This window comes from Danio rerio, chromosome 9 (assembly GCF_049306965.1).
Source record: "Danio rerio strain Tuebingen ecotype United States chromosome 9, GRCz12tu, whole genome shotgun sequence".
Classification (NCBI taxonomy): domain Eukaryota; kingdom Metazoa; phylum Chordata; class Actinopteri; order Cypriniformes; family Danionidae; genus Danio; species Danio rerio.
The window spans coordinates 10,559,924-10,579,580 of record NC_133184.1 but is presented as its reverse complement, the minus strand read 5'-3'; the positions used below and the strand labels follow the sequence as shown (position 1 = coordinate 10,579,580).

The 19,657-nt window shown below is 36.6% G+C and overlaps 1 protein-coding gene across 4 annotated transcripts in view; it reads left to right on the top strand.

Moving 5' to 3' along the window:
• Positions 1-19,657, top strand: part of thsd7ba (thrombospondin, type I, domain containing 7Ba) — a 402,275-nt gene that overhangs the window by 105,143 nt on the left and 277,475 nt on the right. For all 4 annotated transcript variants that reach the window (XM_073912504.1, XM_073912505.1, XM_009304519.5 and 1 more), the window contains one exon: positions 11,481-11,657. In XM_073912504.1, coding sequence (XP_073768605.1) covers positions 11,498-11,657 — 160 coding nt within the window. In that variant the 5' untranslated portion in view covers positions 11,481-11,497. The remainder of the gene's footprint in view (positions 1-11,480; positions 11,658-19,657) is intronic.

The window sequence follows — 19,657 nt, the reverse complement described above, 5'->3', positions numbered from 1 at the left end:
TATATATATATATATATATATATATATATATATATACAGTTGAAGTCAGAATTATTAGCCCCCTTTTGATTTTTTTCTTCTTTTTTAAATATTTTTCAAATTATTTTTAACAGAGCAAGGAAATTTTCACAGTATGTCTGATAATATTTTTTCTTCTGGAAAAGGTCTTATTTGTTTTACTTCGGCTAGAATAAAAACAGTTATTAATTTTTTTAAAAACATTTTTGGGACAAAATTATAAGCCCCTTTAAGCAATTTTTTTTTCAATAATCTACAGAACAAACCATCATTTTACAATTACTTGCCTAATTACATTAACCTGTGTATTTTACCTAATTAACCTAGTTAAGCCTTTAAATGTCACTTTAAGCTCATAGAAGTGTCTTGAAAATATTCAGTAAAATATTATTTACTGTCATCATGGCAAAGATAAAATAAATCATTTATTAAAAATACATTTTTAAAAACTACTATGCTTAGAAATGTGCTGAAACAATCCTCCCTCCATTAAACAGAAATTAGGGAAAAAAATAAACAGGGGCGCAAATAATTCAGGGGGGCTAATAATTCTGACTTCAACTGTATATATATATATATATATATATATATATATATATATATATATATTAGGGCTTGCATAGACTAGTCGACTAGTCGAGCGATCGACTACTTCAATCACTAGTCGAGGCTGTCAAAAGCAATCGACTAATCCAGCGTGCATTTACCATAAATGACAACAAAACGACAGACGTATCCAACAAACATCACGATCCAAGGTTAAAGCTTCCAACTACAACTGAGGATTAAATTCAAGACTATTTACATTATCTACATTAACACCACAGGGAGTCCTCTTGAATGGTAGTTACATGGTCTCCGCTACATTAATTCTTCCGTGGCGGGCGCCACACCAAAAAAACATAACAGCTTCCCATTCAGAATATTCTGTTGTCTTTTTTAAATAGCTGGTTATAATTGCACCAAAACTTATTAAAAGGTACGTGAATTATAACAGCGCAAACTTTACTGTGTGTGCGTCATTTGTTTAACCCTTAAAGGTTACGTGCTGACTGACTGACTGACTGACAGGTGCCTGATGCGTGAGGCCAGTAAACACGACAGCTTACAGTTAGATTTACAGTTTCTATAAGTACACTTCAGAGTATCTATTGCTCTGCATATTATGATTTTATCTTAATAATTTTGCGCGCAAGCAAAGAGATTAAAATAACGCCATAGGTGTTTGGTAGATCTGTATAAAAAAAGCCTGCTGCCACAGCTGGAAAAAAAATCCTATAGGAAACACCGAGTAATGTGATAAACATCAGTTTCCTCTAAGCTAGCGAAATAATTTTTTGCTATCCCTGCCACCAGCAGACGAAGTGAAAGAGATTTTCTTTGGCCGGCAACACTGTAACACCACAACTTTTTCCTTCATCATTATATTTTACAGGAAAGCCAAAATGCTCTATACACACCATTTTAATGATGCGAGAGGCGATCTCTCTGCAATTGTTCTAAATAGTGGATTAACCTACAAGTTAAAATAAAAATGTATTAATCAGTGGGTCATTGTGCGTTCCGAAATGTTGGTTGTGACACTTACAGATCACAGATCAACCATGATCCATTACACCACTAATAGATTTGTTTCCCTATTGCAGTTATTATAGGTCATATTATACTGGACCGGTTTTTTAGACAGTAAGTGAATGGATGGATGGATGGATGGATGGATGGATGGATAAATGGATGGATGGATGGATGGATGGATGGATGGATGGATGGATAAATGGATGGATGGATGGATGGATGGATGGATGGATGGGTATACGGATGCATGATATAGCCTTTTCTAAATTGACTACAGAAAAAAGAAGGAATGAGTCGAAACATACTGCTCCCCACCATGACATGCAGAATGAATCCAGCACTAATCTAATCATACATGATTGAATTATTATGGGAATGAAAGTGTCCCCTAACAGAGATAATGAGATGAAGTGTGTAGCATATATTTGACCTTAACTTTACCCCTCTCCATATTAAATAAAACCCATTCCACTGGCCTTCCCACATGCCTGGCAACTTCATTGAACTTTAAACTTTTTTTTTTCTAAAGCACTGTTCTTTTCACAGTAGTAAAACTTTTTAATGAGGCAAAAAGATACTGAGTTCACCTTTAAATTATTAGTGTCTAGAAGACTTTTTTCCCTTTCCCTTTTATGATGCCAGCTTGCTAATACACACAGGTAGAGGTTTATTATCAAGTTGTGAGCTTCTGTGGTTTTATGGATAAATAAGGCAGGCGGAAATGACAGGTGGTGTTCAAAGGCTCGCTCGGCTTGTCGAACACAAGCCAATTGGACGCATTACTGTATGGAAATTCAATGGAAGGGAAGGCGTCTGTGATACAGTAAACAGGATTAGGGGCTTTTGTTTCCTCTGCTGTCAGAGCCGCTGATGTCCTGTAGAGAGAGATCTAATGGAACGAGTCTGGATGGAGCTGCATTAAACCTGTTACAGACTGCGCTTTAGTGTCCGATGTGGGAGTTGTAATGAAGCGTTAATTACCAGGCCCACCTGTTTACAGATGGACCGACTCTTATCTCAAGATTGGGGATGATCAGTGGCCTGAGTTTTAAACAGAGGATGCTGTGTTGAAGGCTTTCAGGCACAGTGGTTACTGGAGGAAACCAACGGTTATTTTAAAAATATACTTTTTCTTTATTTTGTTTTGAGAGAATATTTATGGTTGTTTTAAGCAGGGGAGAAAAATGGCATGGGTAGACATGGTTGCTTGTGGTGCTTTGAAAAACTGCTTACCAGTACACAGTTTTGTATGTTTTTTTGACACATCTATTCATTTATTTCAGACAATCACTACAAATCATTTTGATAATGAAATACATGTGGCAAATTTCCTCAAAGTGAATTGAAGATTAATTTAAACTGGGCTTCAAATGAATTAACTCTTTGAATCCGAACAAACGAATCATCCAGCGATCATTTGAACTTAGAGTTGAATTCAACTATGGCTATTGCTATCAAAAATAAAAACCTGCTTATGTTTAAGCAGGTTAACATAATCAAATTTAAGAAATTAGTGTAGCGAAATTACCTCAAGTTATGAATATTAATGATTTAAAACATTAATTATTATTAATTATAAATATTCAGAATTAACTTATAGTTAATTTAACTAAATAAATATGACAATGACTTTCCCCGCTCATCTGAGCGGACTCTGTAATTATTTATTTATTTATTTAGAACAGGAATTATAACTACTTCTAGTGGAGAAGATGAATAGTTTAAAAGTTTTAGTAAACTTATTTAGCTTGTAGCAAGGGTCGTTAAAGTGACCTTTTCTGTGAGGCAAATGTACAACAAACAAATATAAAAAAAAATTACAATACCACCAAACTATAAAAACACCTTTTTGATAAAGGGGCACAGCATAACGCATGACTAAATACCTGAATTTAGTGGGTCTGTCTCTCTCTTGTTGTGTGAGTTTCTGATGCTTGAAAGATGAAGTCTTGTAAGAAGTCCTTTCATTGGCGTGTCGTTTGCGATGCAGATCGGAGGACACGCGAGATACTTTTTTTCCCATGGAACGTGTTTGGGTTGCAAAGATATAGGAGGGACATTTTTTCACTTTCTCACCCACCATCTGTAATATAGATTGAAAAGCAAGGAATGGATCCCAAGGGCTGACCAAGCAACCTGGGCAAACTAGGTGTCCCGCACAGCGATCTCTGACGCCAGAAGTTCTGGCAACTATGGTCATGAATGTCTGGCCAATAAGAAATATGGTATTTAAGGACAATCCTATTCAGGAGCTGAACAGAAATGGCTGTGATTGGCCTAAATGGTCAATGATGCATTCGCATCACACCTGTGGTCTGGGGGCTGGACAGATCTGTTGGGTGAAAGACATGGTGTAAGATTATATAATGTGTGACACCCCCCCCCCAACTTCAATATGGTCAGAAATTAAATATGAAAGGAATGTTAATGATGTGACAAGATGATTGAAAGGGCATGTGACTAAGCAACTGAATGGTTAATTAATTAGGAAGTACTACAATATGTCCCAAAGCCTGCCAACTGTTCTATTACACACTTTTTTTTTTTTTTTTAACAAACATATAATAACAAGTTAGTATAAGTTTAGGAATTAGGGTGAAGCATTAGTAGCAGGAGTTTTTTGGAAATTTGATTATGTGCCTGAAAAGGAAAAAAAAACTACTATTATTAGATGGATGGATTGATAGATAGATATATGGATAGATAAATAGATAAATTAATAGACACATGGATGGATGGATGAATTGATGGATAGATAGATGGATAGATGGATGAGTTTTAAATATTACACATTTTTTATAAGACATGACAGATTTATCAATAAATACCCATGTAGCAAGATCATATACAAAGAAAATGATGAATTAATCAAGAGTGAAAAGAAACATAGCCACCATGCACATACATAAAAGTGTTTTTCGACTTCACAAGCCATATAGTACGTATAGATGTACTACCAGATCTCACTGCAAGAGCGGTGTAAAGCTTTCAGTGTTTGATGATGATGTGAAATTCACTGCCTCAGCTGATGCTGATAAATTAATTCCCATGTGCTTCTTTTGAAGATTTACTTAAGCACATGACTTTTCACACAGATTTGATATGCAACCTACCCAAGCTGAAGAGACTTTCAGCCTACTGAAGAAGTAGCTTTTAACCAATTCAACCCAATCTTTGCATAGTGAAAAATAGGCATTAAAATGTGAATATTCAAATGTGATGTTGTTATTAACCCATTCACAACATTGTTTAATTATTCATGACATTATTCAAGTCAGCACCTGTGCCTGAAAGAGTTAACAGTGTGCTTCCTGAGAGGGATCTCGACTGAAGTGTCATGAATCCTGAAGCTCTCTCAGGTTCTTAAGATGGCACACTGTGTTCCAGTCTGAGCCCACAAGCTTTGTTTGACCTAGTTATTCTAAAAAGCAGCGCAGGACTTTGACGCGTTCGGTGTTCGGCATGGCTGTGGCTGGCAAACGTGCGTCAATATTCACATCCTCCCCGCGGCTGACAGGTCACAGGCGAAAGGCCGCGTCCATCATGTTGAGGTTTTTCACTCTCAGTCTGCCAGTGTTTGCCAGGCTATATGTAACCTTTTGTTAATCTTTGCCGTCAATATTGAACTTTTATGATATTTGTGTTTGCCAGCATACAGGATTGTAGATCTGTTTTTGTGGCATGTTTGTAAAATGTGTTCATGTGGATGTAAAGGGATGTCTTCTTAAAGGAATAGTTCAACCATAAAGCATTAAATGGTGGCTTATTTCCTGCCGATTATTATGATGTTGCCTGTTTATTTGTACTTATAAAGTGCATATTCTGCTCTGATTCTACATTCTAAAACCTAATATCTAAACACATCTACTACTTTAATACCTATTAATAATACAATACAATGCAATATTTATAAAGCACATTTAAAAAACAACCAGGCTTGACCAAATGGCTGTACATATGATTGCTAAAGACAGAAGCAGAATATAGAACTTTTACAAATATTGCATAAGCAGAAAATTTGTATTTTTTTGAGTCAAGAGTCATAGTAAATGGTTCATTAATAGCTTGAATTATACTTTGAAATAAAGTGTGACCAAAGCTTTTTATCCTCAGATCATCCAAGGTATTTTTTTTTTTTTTTTTTTTTTTACAACTAAACATTTAAGGATGTTTAATTCAAATCATGGTGCTTGATGATTCATAAAAAAATTGAGTCAAAAAAACAAACAAAAAAACAAACAAACAGGCAAAACACAAAACAACTGCACATGTAAAGCATTATGAAATGAAATGATCATCCTCAGTAAGAAACATTATTACCTTCAGATTTTGTACTGAATGTCCCTGATGGGTGTTCCTAGTAGTGTGCCTAATGTTATGACCTGTGTTGGGGGTAACGCATTACAAGTAACACAAGTTCCGTAGTCATATTACTTTTAATTAAATTATAAGTAAAGTAATGCATTACTTTAAAAAAAAGTTAAGAAATAATATTTGAGTTATGTTTTTAAAAATGTAGCTCGAGTTACTTTTTAGATGAATTAAAACCCTTTAAAAAAATTATTTGCTGAATTAATGTTACTTTATTACGTCGAATCACACTCAAGAAGAGAATGAGCTCCCTGCGGGAAAAGACCAAGATGGCAGAGCCTTACATTTATGTGATGCAAGTATTGTCATTATTTTGAACACATGGGAGAAAATATTATACTGAACTATTAAGACTAAAATAGAAAAAAGTTGCAAATTCATTGCTTTCAACGTTCATTATTCTTTATATACAGCATGTGTATAACAGCAAGTTCTCATAAGGTAAATGAATGTGTAGGTTATACACACACACACACACACAAAAAAAAAGAAAGAGCTACAAGTTCTGAAGGAGATCAAGCCTCAGGCAGGGATGAAAAAGTAACTTAAAAGTAACAAAACACACTACTTTCCATAAAAAAAGTAAATAAGTAATGCAACTAATTACGTTTTAGGGAGTAACTAAATATTGTAATGCATTACTTTCAAAAGCAACTTTCCCCAATACTGGTTATTACACTGTAAAAATTGCTGGGTTCCACACAACTCCTTCATGTTTTCTAAACACAAAACTATCAAATTAACTTATTTTTTTTAACCATTATAAGTGGATTAAACATAAAACAATTAAGTTGTCAAAAAGTAATGTTTTAAAATTAATTTCAAATAAGTAGTTTGAACAAGCAGTAAAATATTTTTTGAGTGTAGTAAATTACCAATCTGGACAAATCTTCAGAAAACCTGATCATACATCTATTTATTATTTAAATGAATATGTATTAGCAAAGCACAATATAATTCCACTCTGGAAGGGATTCAGCATTAAAATAATTACATGTAGCATTGTGCTGTTGGAGAGTGTTGTTTTATTAAACTACAGCTGTGGGAATAAATCATTAACCTCACTTTTCAGTCAGCAATTACGAAAATGTCATACAAATTTGACAAATGATACATTTCTGTGTTCCTAATAATTAACATTTCACAGGGGAAACTGTAATATAAACCACCTCAGAGCTAAACTGGTCACTGGATCATATAATTAAAAAACACAAGCTATCAATCTATGAACAAAACATACTGTTCTGTAATATACGTCAGGAAGCTTGTGCTTGTGTCACAAATGCACTCATGGAAAGTTTATAGAAGCTGTGGGATAAGGGTACAAATTTAATAAACAATGCTCAGAGTCTTGAACAGATCTGCTGTTTTGCTTCAAGAGACCTAAAGTTTTAGCAGGTGCCTTGTCAACAAGAATTTTTAATACTTTAAATACTTTCAATACTAAGCCATTTTGTTGATAATAATATGACATGTTGATGGATCATTTTTAGGTACAAGTCCTTTTATTAACAAACCATTAAGTGAGACCAGCAGGGGCACTCAACCTCTGGTCTGTGTCCTAACACCCCAGTTTATTGATGGTAAATCTATACTGCTCAGTGAGTGCCATCTTTCGATCCTGACTCTTTGTGGTTGTTAAAAATCCCAGGATGTTCTTCTAAAAAGGGTTCAACTCCGCCATCTTGGCCAAATTTGCCCACTCGTCTCTGTCCATCATGGCCTCCCAACCGTCCCCATATTATAATTGGCTTCATTAGTCTGTCTCCTCTTCACCAATCAGCAGCCAACGCATCATCCATGTAGATTCTGCACACTGGTGGTGGATGAGGAGATTCCCCAAAAAAATGTGCAAAGAGTTTTGAATGTCCAGAAAAGTGCTATATAAATGTAAGGAATTATTATTATTATTGGTTATTAATTCTTTTACATCATTAAAGTACTAAATTGCGGCTCAATCACATTTATTAAGGTAGTAGTTGTTTGTAGAATTAGGGATAAAAAAGATTGTGCATTATGATTATGAATATGTACTTCATAAATAATAACAAACACACAATATCACAATAATAAGCAGGTAATAAGTGAGGAACAGACATTTTTTGTCCTTTCTGCACTTAATTTTGTATAAAAAAAATCTGCGGGTTTATGTGAAATGATTTTGAGAACATAGTAGATAAAAACTTAAAACAATAAATAAAAAAAGAATAACTTTTTAACGTTCATTTAATGTTTACAAAGCAGATCCTTTTAGATCCACTTGTTTGATAAACAATGCGAGTCTCTTTCAGATAAGATATCTAAAAGAAAATATTAGTTTTTACACTGTTGTAGATAAATACTATACAGTTTTGCATATTAGTATATTGCTGAAATAAATATAAAAAGTGAATACATGTTTACCCACATTTAGATTAGTAAGTAGATTGACTCAATGATGGGCTAAAAAATCTGTGGATTTCTGCGTTTGCAGATTTCGTGTGGACCTGGTAATAATCCAGAAGTTAATAGTGGGAATTGGAGCTTAAACTAAATATAGTTTGATCTGCAAATTAGCATCCTAAATACTTTCTGTTGGAAATTGTGAGATTACATTTAAAATGTATTAAAATAGAAAATATTTAATTGAAAAAAAAAAAAAAAACATTTCAAATAAAAATACCGTTTAACTGTATTTTTTAACAAACACATGCGACTTGTTGCGAGTTCTTTTTAAAATCTTTAGTTTGGATCTTTACATTTAAAAGGCCAAAGCTTAGAACAGGGCTTTTCAATCTCAGAACTGGAGGTCCGATGTCCTGGAGATTTTAGCTCCAACCCCAGTCAGACACACCTGGGCTAGCTAATTAAGCTCCTACAAGGCTTTCTAGAAACATCCTTCCAGGTTGGTTGAGGCAAGTTGGAGCTAAAATCTGCAGATCAGGGGACCTTCTGGACAAAGTTTAAGAACACCTGGCCTAAAACAATAACACACAAAATAATGAACAATGCCATTTGGTTAAAAAGCAAACTGGAGTGAGAACCAGTCATCGTTTGAATTAACTATTTCAAATTCATCCGTGACTTGATTTATCTTCAATACTGCAGTTTGCTGAAGTGCAGCTTATCTAATAAATGCAACTTTTGTAGATTATTTTAAAACAAGTGCTGGACACAGAGGAGCAAGACAGATGCTGGAGAGTGTCTGTTCTGAATGAAAGCCAACTTACAGGTCAACATCACTCATTTATTCACTTAAACCGAAACGTTGAAATATGCTCTCCAAGATTGAATGGGCCAAGCTCCAAAGTCCCAAGGAAGCAGCTGTAGCCTCTTTAAGATGATATCTATGTATACCCTTTTGAAAATATCTAATTCTATCACGACATTTACTTGCGGGAGCAGTTAAAGAATAAGAGATCTTTTTCACTCCGTCAAGGCCTCTCACCGTATTCCTCTCAAATCAGATTTCCCTGCAACACAGCTGAAGCAATGAAATAAAAATCTAATTTTCCCAAATGAAATCAAGCAAAAAGCAATTGGGAGCTGCAGGCTTTCCCTGAGAAATCGCATCAGAATAATTCCACATTCCAAACACATATTTTAGTCTGATAGCAATTCATCCATCAATACGCCGATTCTGTCTAGCCGCCTCGAACTGATCGTCCGCAGGTAATGTATTGTATGCCGTCTCTATAAGAGGAAAATCAATCAAAATCTTAATTCAGATAATACTGTAATACACTGGTCCGTGCAGAGCTCTGTCCCATATAAGAAACAATGATGCTATAAAATATAGAGATCCTCATTTCTCGCCGCGGGATCAGCACGAATGAATAACCTTGGTTTGTGCAGCCGAGCTGTTTAAATGAGTTACTTTCCCATTTCGGTTGTCAATGGAGAAGTTTATTACATGTGAGGGGCATAACGTGGATCCGGTCCATTGCATATTTGCCATTTGAATGGTGTGCAGATTTCCATCAGTCAATCTGTGACATAAAACAGACACAAAAGCCATTTGTAATGCAAGATCAGCTTCTTAAAGGGATAGTTCTCCCAAAAAAATGAAACTTCTGTGATTATTTACTCACCCTTTACCTTTTTCCAAACCTGTTCAACTTTTATTCTTCTGTTGAACACAAAAGAAAGTGTTTTTATTGTAAACACTTACAAAAACATAGCTGGAAACCTGTTGCCCTTCCAGCCGCAACGCATCTCTAAGATATATATATATACACACACACATGCATGCATATATTTGATAAAATAATAATTATCAAAATAATAATTTCATGATTTATATTTGTACATATATACATAATAAGATACAAATTATATATAAATGTAAATATGTATTTATATAGATAAATATTATCTATCTAATTGTCATGGTCACCAGCCTGTGCAGATTGCTGAAGAACTACAAATCTGCCACTTTAAAAAACTACATATCCAGTTATGCACCACTAACACGCACTTGTTCCTCATTCCGTTGATTACACACACATAAACACACAGCTGGGAGCTGCTCATGAACTGATAAGATGGACTTTATAAACAGCCCACACATCAGTGCTGAGCATCGTTAAACTGTACTGTAGCATTACAATGTGTTTTCCTTGCCTTGCTTTGTTGTGTTTTGACCCTCGCTTTGTTTTGTTTGTTTACATTGCTTGCTGCCTGTACTTACCATTCGCCTGTTTAATGACCATGACTTTGGATTGCATGTATACATCTGTTTGACCCTGTTGAAGGTTGCCTGAGTGACCATACTTGAATAATCCCTGCATTTGGATCTGCAGCTCTATTGTCAGCGTCTCATATCATTACACTAATGTAAAACATTTTTCTAAAAATTAATATTATTTATGTGTGTATCACATATACTTATTAAATATGTAAAAGACACAAAAATATATTTTGTCAAAACGAACTTATTTTAGACGCGACTAATTGCGATTAATCTTTGCCCAGCACTCCTTCTTTTGTAATCATGAAGGTTTATAACCGCTTAAAAATGAGTAAATAGTGAGTACATCTTTTTTGGGTAAACTATCTCTTTAAGTATGAATAAAATAACGTATAACTGCCATCTTTCCTTCAAAAAGTTCATCTTAAAATCAAATATGCATGAAAATTCCCACTCACCTATACCCATTCTTGGGGAGCCAATGATTCCAGAACTAATCCTTCACCCCAAGGATATGAATTACAGCGGCGGGGGACAGAATTAAATGAGTTGCAATAAAAAGGTGTTAATACCTTCAATTACTTCAGGGCTGAAAGACCCAGAGCTCTCTCTATGTTTACCAGAGTTGTAACTGCATCGTTGCATGCGGCTTTAAGAGGGAATGATCCCAATCATGAATAGCATATGTGCTCGATTTCACGTCCCCGAGGATTAAATGACTAGTCAAACGTATGTCGGTGATTAATGTAATGATTCCCCTGGAGTTGTTTATCACGCTTGGCTTGCGTGTTTGCTGCTGTTAAGAGAGCAGAATCAGCATTGTTTGCTTTTGTGTTCTTTTTTGCAGGACTAAAAGTGGACAGGATGTCAATGGGCTGGACTATGATTCTACAAGATGACTCTGGTGTAACGGGCTGGACATGGCGGGTTGGGAACTACCTGCTGCTCTCAATGTCTCTCATCGGAATGCATGTGAAGTCAGACCTGGAATTTCCAAAGGACAGGCACTATACATGGAAAACGGGTAAGCACGTTGTCTATGATGTGTATTCCTGTGATATGGAGATTTCAAGCATAGATCTCCTTTTAATGGCTCCGCTTTGATGTTTTTTCCCCTCCTGTTAGCATCACACAGCATCCATCCACCCATCCATCCGTCCATCCATTCAGGATTTTATCTCACTCTCGCCTCCAAGCAGTGCAGTGTTTATCTGGAACTAGCGTAACTAATTCCTTCGCTGGCGTTTCGGCTTTCCGTCATGCTGCTCACTTCCTTCTCATTCCTACGTTGCTGGATGAGACTGGCCTAGTGGTTGTAGTGTTCTGTTAATCAAAATTTCTGTTTTCATTTGCTTATCCATTTGTTGTTTCAAACCAGTTGCACTGAAGATACAAGTAACTGCTGTGAGGATTGTTGAAGGTGCTCTTTTCTCAATAATGTTACACTGCTTCTATACTGATTTACTTCATAATAAGAATTATACAAATATTAATAGTTTCCATTCTTGATATTTGTAGCACTTTTGTTTGGATCGTGTTACAGCGGAATTATTGCCTTTAATTTAAAATTGCTGAATTTTCTAATTTTAATTGACCCACTTCACTTTAACCTTTTCAAGCGTATGTTTTAAATTCTCCCGCTGACCCCTCGTATGATTTTTTAAATATGACCATTATTAAGAATCCATCACTTTATTGTTTTCATAGCGATTGTTAAGCTATCTGCAGCCCAGATGATTTATCCATATGTCATTTTTTTGTTTCTTTTTATTTTTATTTTATGTAAATAATTTGATATGTGGTGTGTGATGGGTGTCACCGTGTTAGAATGTGCTTTAGTGGAAACTTCATTCGAAAATTCAAGACTATTGGTTTTTTTAACAGTGAGATTAGGCCCGTCTAACACAATAGCGCTGTTCACACAGGCAAGGACGTTCCAGAATTTTTCCAGGAGAGACTATTCACATAATACCGGTAAATTCTGACATTGTAAACCAGAAATGACATCTTAACTGCTGCACTTGTATTTGTAAACTTAGAAGAGGTCAGGCTTTTGTTGATAGTTTCACTTTTATTTGAAGCTTTAGCATTCATGCAGCTGTTTTGTCCCAGAGACATCCAAAGGCAAAAGCGCGAACCGCAGCTAAATGCTTCCATATTTAAAGACATTACAAATTTTGTGGATGGATGAGTATTATGAAAACATATGTAGAAACACTTTTGCATGTCAAGATGTACATAATATTTGTGTTTGCTGGCACTTTCCGGCTGCTTCACGTGTACATGGGTCAAGCAACTGAAGCAGAGCTTAGAGGTAAACAATCAGCGGTTTAGCATAAGTATTTTATCAATAATTTTGATACAGTTGGCATTAGGAAGGAACATAGAAAAGTAATCTGACTAACATCTAGCAGCTAAATGTGTACCAGCGATCTAACCCCCAGAGATGGTTGGAAAACATTCACACACACATAGGACTACAAATCTGCTTGTAAATGGACTACATAATCAGTCATGCCACACACACACACACCTGATCCAAGTCTCCACTAATTAGACTCCCACAGCTAATGCTGCTTCTGGACTGATTACTGCACTACATAAACAGCACAGAAACACTCACTGCTGCTGAATTTTGTTTTCTGTTATAGTGACATTACAACGTGTTTCCTTTGTCTGCCTTTGCCATGTTTTTGATCCTTGCCTCGTTTATTTATTTAATCATGTTTGCTGCCTGCCTTTTGACCATTTGCCTGCTAATACGACTATGACTCTGGATTGCCCTTATACATCTGTTTGCCCCTGTGTTGATCATTGCTCGTCTGACCACCTTAAAAACCTGCATGTGGATCATCACCTCTGTTGTCAGTGTCACTCTCCTGGTAACAAATGGCTTTTATTTTCATAAACAGTATGGATGTGAATGCATCTGAATGTTCTGATTGGCTAGAGTAGACGTCTCACGTCAGCACATTCTAATCATGAACTACTTGCCAGCAATTTTCCTTCTGCATTTGCACAGATCAACAATCCAGCAAATTACCGGTAATGTTACAACTTCGCTTTCTGCAAACATGCCGGAATGAATTTACCGATATTTTCAAAAAGGGCCTGTTAACATATGATCTCTTTTACAGAAAAATTGCTGGTAGTTTTCCGGAACGATCTGTATGTGTGAAAGGGGCTAAGGACATGTCTATCAAACATCAGTATCTTAAATCCTTCATATTTTTTTTATATTATTATTTTCTTTTAAAGTTATGTACAATTATATAGCTATACTTTGTACTATAGCAACTTTACATTAAATTGGAACACAAAAAAAAAAAAAAAAAACACTGCTTATGTGAGGTGTTTGTAATGCTTTAGGGGATGTCAGTTAGTCATTCAGTCAGTCAGTCGAGAACAACAGACACGAATGGCACTCTCAAGAGAAATTCGAGATCTGAAAAAGCGTACACAGGGGCTTCTGGTGGATCCTCAAAAACAAAAATGGCAAAGAAAGTACCTCTCCAGAAATTTATATAGCAGTACATTTTCAGAATGAGCCTGGGTTGAATGCAGCATGTATTCGACCTTGTTCTCTTTTCTAGCTGCACTTATCAGTCTCACATGATTTACTTCAAGTTCTAAAAGTCTTGATAACACTATGGTTAAGTTTTTCTTATATTATTTTAGCAAATAGAATTATTCACTGTGCTCTTAGGTTACCCAACTATGATGACTTCCACTATTGGAAACCCAGAAATATCAAAAGGGTGCAAGGATTAAATGTTCTAGTAACTAAACAGTGTGTCCAATTTTATGTTTGAGAATAATAAGTATTTTATCTTCATAGGCATCAGCATGTATTTTACACACCATAAATATGATTTAAGGTGGTATTATGTGTATTTAAACGTGTGAAAAAAAACAAAAAAAAACGTTTTTCTCTGGCTCAGCACAAGCCATCGCAGGAAAGCAGATTTGAATTTAGCAGATTATCTTGTGACACAATCAACATTATAATCACACCAGTGTGATCGCATACTCTAGGGACCAGCCTAAACTCATCACACTGTTGTGATCATACACGTCAAAGGGTTAAGCTGATTTAAGCTACAAAGTCATTCTGCTATATTTCTCTTTTTGTTTTGCTCAGATGAAAGAAAGTTAGACGATTTTATAATGGCATGATGGCGAATGAATGATGACTGAATCTTCACTTTTGGAGGAAATATCCCTTTTAATTGCATTGTATTGACTCTGCGCTCTGTTTGTGAGCGTCTTTGTGGAAAATCCTTCTTTCATCCACTGCTTTTTTCCACCCGCTGAGAATCCCTTTTTCACAGAGCTCCCAACATCACAACGATGCTGACATCTTACGCTGCAATGAAAAACTCTGTCGAGTTTGATCAAGGGATCCTGTGTGGATGTGGGTCTGTTAGCATAATATATGCTCTGAGAAAGATTATCCATCTCGTGCTGAACAATGACAGGCCCTACTGCAGAGAACGTAATCACATATAATGATGTATATAGTAATCTATTCCTAGTCCTCAAAGCTGGAGTAATTACCTACCGTTATGCTGAGCTCAAGATTTATGGGCTTTGCTGAGGTAGTAAGGCAGGATTTTCAACATGTTGTGCTCAGTTTCACAAACAAGAAAATCTGATTCGACCCTTAATCTCTCTGCTTCTGTCAGAACAGGTCTGATTTTTTCCTTTTCAGTAATGATTGATTCCTGATAAGGACTTTTACCTTCAGCCAATGCGACTTTCTGTGGGTTTTGACTTCAAAAGCCAAACACAACAAAAACTTTTGTAAAGCTGCTTTGAAACAATACATCTTACGTGTATAAATGCTATACAAATTAACTTGAAATACATTGAACAAAACAAAAAGGCATTCAACCGCCTCTGGATGCAGATATACAGGTTGAGACATCAAGTCTCAGGGCATACTCACACTAGCTACAGTATTGCTAAAATGCTTTTCTTACTTGGATTTCATATCTTGTTTTACCTTCCGAGCCGGAGCATGTTAATGTCATCAATGATGCAACTGTTCAGTTTAACAGGAAGAGATGAACTCTCGCTCAGCATAGTGGACATTGCTTTGGTTGTGTCGTTTTGTATTATTTTTAGACATTTGGGATGCAGTGATATGCAGTCAAATGTTTTCCCGAACAGATCCATGACTTTTGACGCTCATAAATTATCAATAAAAATTCTCAAGCTGTACATGTTAGGAGGTTTGCTGAACGTGCAGCTGACTTGCAGCAAAGGAGTTTCGTCTTTAAAAAACTGACACGTTGTGTTCAATCAAAAAAAGTAAAAATGATTAATAAAACCATATGAAACAGTCGATTAAAAGTGATGTAGCGCATTCAATTTTGCGCTCCAGCATGCTTTGCACTCACACTACAAACGTACCCCTCCAAAGCCCAACCGAACCGCTCTTTGGCACATCTCTTTCAACCGATTCGGAGCATTCACACTTGTCAAACGAACTGGGAAATGCGCACGGGGATGGTTTGGATAGCCTAATGCAATCTGAGACACAATACACTCAATATAGATAGTGATGTCACTGTGAGGAGTAGGGTTATGGGTGGGTTAGGTGTGCACATTAAAAGCATTGCATGCAGCTCAGCCTGCAGCTGCACCCGGTCTGCATCCAGACACCTCTCAAGGCATTTTCTTTTCAAAAATCAATTTGAGCCTGATTGTTGTTTTAGCTTTGCTTCAAGAAGCAGATCTGCACAATGAAGCAAAAAAATAAGTAAAATTAAGCTCAATGAGTAATAAACATCACACTCAGATTAGCAGTGTGGAAAATGAAGTAATGCATTTAAATGCACCGCCTCAGATGTATTCTCTGTCCTGGTGAGTGCGTTCTCAACCTTTTTTGTACACAAAGGCCTCGTTGCCTTTATGCTCGGTGCTTTCATGTGCTTCCCCTCAGTGCGATGATGGTACTACTCAAAAGATAAAGAGATTGATGAACTGCACTTGAAAAAAAAAAGCTGTACGCAGAAAGAATCTAATCAGATCATCAAGAGTGAGGCTGTGACATCTCTACTGAGCAGTGACGGCTGATGTATATCGCTTGGAAAAATGAGAAATCACATCACTCAATACAATCTAGCGCTTCCTGGTGCGAGACAGACCAATGACAGGCATTGTACGTGCAGGCGATGTGCCGTTAAGATCAACATCAAATTTTGATGGGAAGGATTATCATATAGTTGGACCAATTAGCAGTGACTTACAGTGCATGAGAGATATCTGCTGTGAATTATTAATGACTGGATTATAAAGCCAGATCGGTTGCTCTTAACAGACTTTGAATTATTAGGCTGTAGCAATGGTTGTTTTGTGAGCTACCGGCTTTTATCGTGCCTATTTCTTTAGCGTCAGCCTTCAGCCAGTCAGCATCAGTAAATGTTAAAGCCTGGAAAACTTTTCAATGCCTTTTTGTCGGTTCGGATGGCTTTACACTTGTGGTAATTGGTCGGCTATAATTCTTCTAGACATTTAACCACAGGCAGAGCCGAGCTCAAATGAGTGTTCAACTGTTATAGGTGAAAGCGTTTCCTCCGAGTTGGCAGAACAGTGTGAGACTTCACGTTATGTGTGCTTTGGGCTTGACCTTCATCACTGTCTCAGAAACAGGGGATACCCAAGGCTGTGGGTAATGGGACGATCATTTAGCTCCTTAAACAAAGCACTCTCATTAGGGCCTGTGAGGAACAATCCCTCCTGCTCCATTTTTCACCAGTGACTGCCTGAAGAGAGGGAACATTAGTGATCAGTGATTCGATTCTGCATGTGATTTTCATCTAAAATCATAGGAGCCTGCTACAAATTTATCCAAGCATCACTTTACATTGAGTTATTTGAATGAGCTTTTAACAAGCTTGAAATAATGGCAGGTATATTTAATTGCAAGTGCCCTGTGAGAATACGGTATATTAACCAGTTTCCCGAATGGCTGTTTTCCTTTAAATGCTTTAAGAGATTGCATAGGATTCATTCATTCATTCATTTTCCTTCGGTTCCCGACTTTTCCAGCATATGTTTTTCAAAGCGATGCCCTTCCAGCTGCAACCCAGTACTGGGACCCATCCATACACTCTCACATTCACACTCAAACATTACAGGCAATTTAGTTTATTCAATTCAACTGTACTGCATCTCTTTGAACTGTGGGAGAAACCAGGAGTAGGGTCTATCTGTGGACTGCAAGACAGAGGCGTAACATGAGGGTGCGTTAGGGGCATAATTTGTAGTATGTTTGAGGTGTAACTTGAAGTTATGAAGACTTGTCAAAACTATGTTGTCAGCAAGATGGAACTGTACATCAGTTGTTATGTCTATACCTACCCCAACTCTAAAGCCAATCATCATTATTATTAATGTCTTCACCTCACCCAAACCAAAACGTAACAATCATAGTTATTAAAGGGTCACGAAACACCAAAACACATTTTTGAGCTGTTGAAAGTCATATACAGTATGTGTCCCACGCAGCAAAAAAAAAAAAAAAAAACACTATTAGGGCACATTTATTACACAAAAAAGTGAAAATGGGTTGTTTTTGCGTTACTTCGAGCAAATTCGTTCTTCCGGTTTGAAACAAATTTTTGAATCTGCATCACACTGATTAGATACTTGTCTGTATTTCAGCGTGTAGACTGGCTGTCTGTACCTGGGAGTACTTTGTGATGTCTCTGAGTGTGCTCCATTCATTCATGAGAAAGACTTGGTTGAAACCAAGCAGTGCGCTTTATGTTGTATGTGGTACAACTTTATTAATATGTATGATGGTTTCGAGGACTGTGTTTACCTGAAACAGTGTTCAGACGGCAGAGAGACGCCACGTTGTGTTGCCTAAACAAGTGGGAGAAAAATAATTGTTTGGAGATACGGGTCATCAGTGTTGCATTTTTAAATGTGCTGCAACAAAGGTTTTATTTTCATTTTCCAGCTATGAGAGCGCAGCTAAACTCATGTGTGGATTACAGTGCACACAGCAGAAATACGTTTGTATGGAACATTTTGTACTCGAGAGCTTTTTGCATCTGGAAATGGTGAAATCCGGATTTGCTGCTTGTCTCCTTTTAAAAAAGATGCAGCTTTAGTTGGTGTTGATTATCCTGTCTCTACAGATTTGGTAAGTGTGTGCAATCAGTGCCCTTCCTTTGTTCATTCAGGTGGCAAAGTTAGTTTATATTGTCAGCAGTACTTTTTAAAAACAAACCGGAGTCAAAATGATTTCTGTTACTTAGTTTACAGTACATTAATATCACTACAATATTATGGACTGAACGATCTCCTATAAATGCTGCTCTCCGAGTGTACACATGTAAACACCGCAATAAAACTATTACCCACTGTCGTGTTGAATTTTCACAGTATTTTGTGATAGGATAGTCTACACACACAAGGCTTTCTGCATGTGAGTTACCGAGAAATGCCGAGGTTTTTTTCTCTTATACGACGTGCGGTATCAAACATTCCACTGTCATTAAACAGTCACTGTCTTTCTCCCCTGCGTCTGTGTGTTTGCTTTGCTTCTGTGAAAATCAGCGCGTGCCTAATTAGGAAAATCCCATTTATATTCAAATCCTTCCCTGTTTCTCTCCCCCTACACTCCCACCCAAACAGAGCTGGACACACCCACTTTCCTGACTTTTTCCAAACTAGAAGTGTGAAAACACCCTGCTGAAACAGGGGGGTTTCATGGCCCTTTAATGTTCAATTCAATTTATGTTTATTTATATAGCGCTTTTGCAATGTAGATTGTGTCAAAGCACCTTAACATAGTTCTAGTAAAGTCCAGATTTCAGAGTTGATCAGTGTGGTTTAAATTTCACTGCTGAAAGTTCAAACACTGAAGAGCAAATCCATCAATACGCAGCTCTTCAAGTCCCGATTTGAGGTGGTCAGTGGCCTCAGTGGCGAGGAAAAAAACTTCACCAATTGGTGAAGTGAAGGGGGAAAAACCTTGAGATAAGCCAGGTTTTGCTGGGCATGACC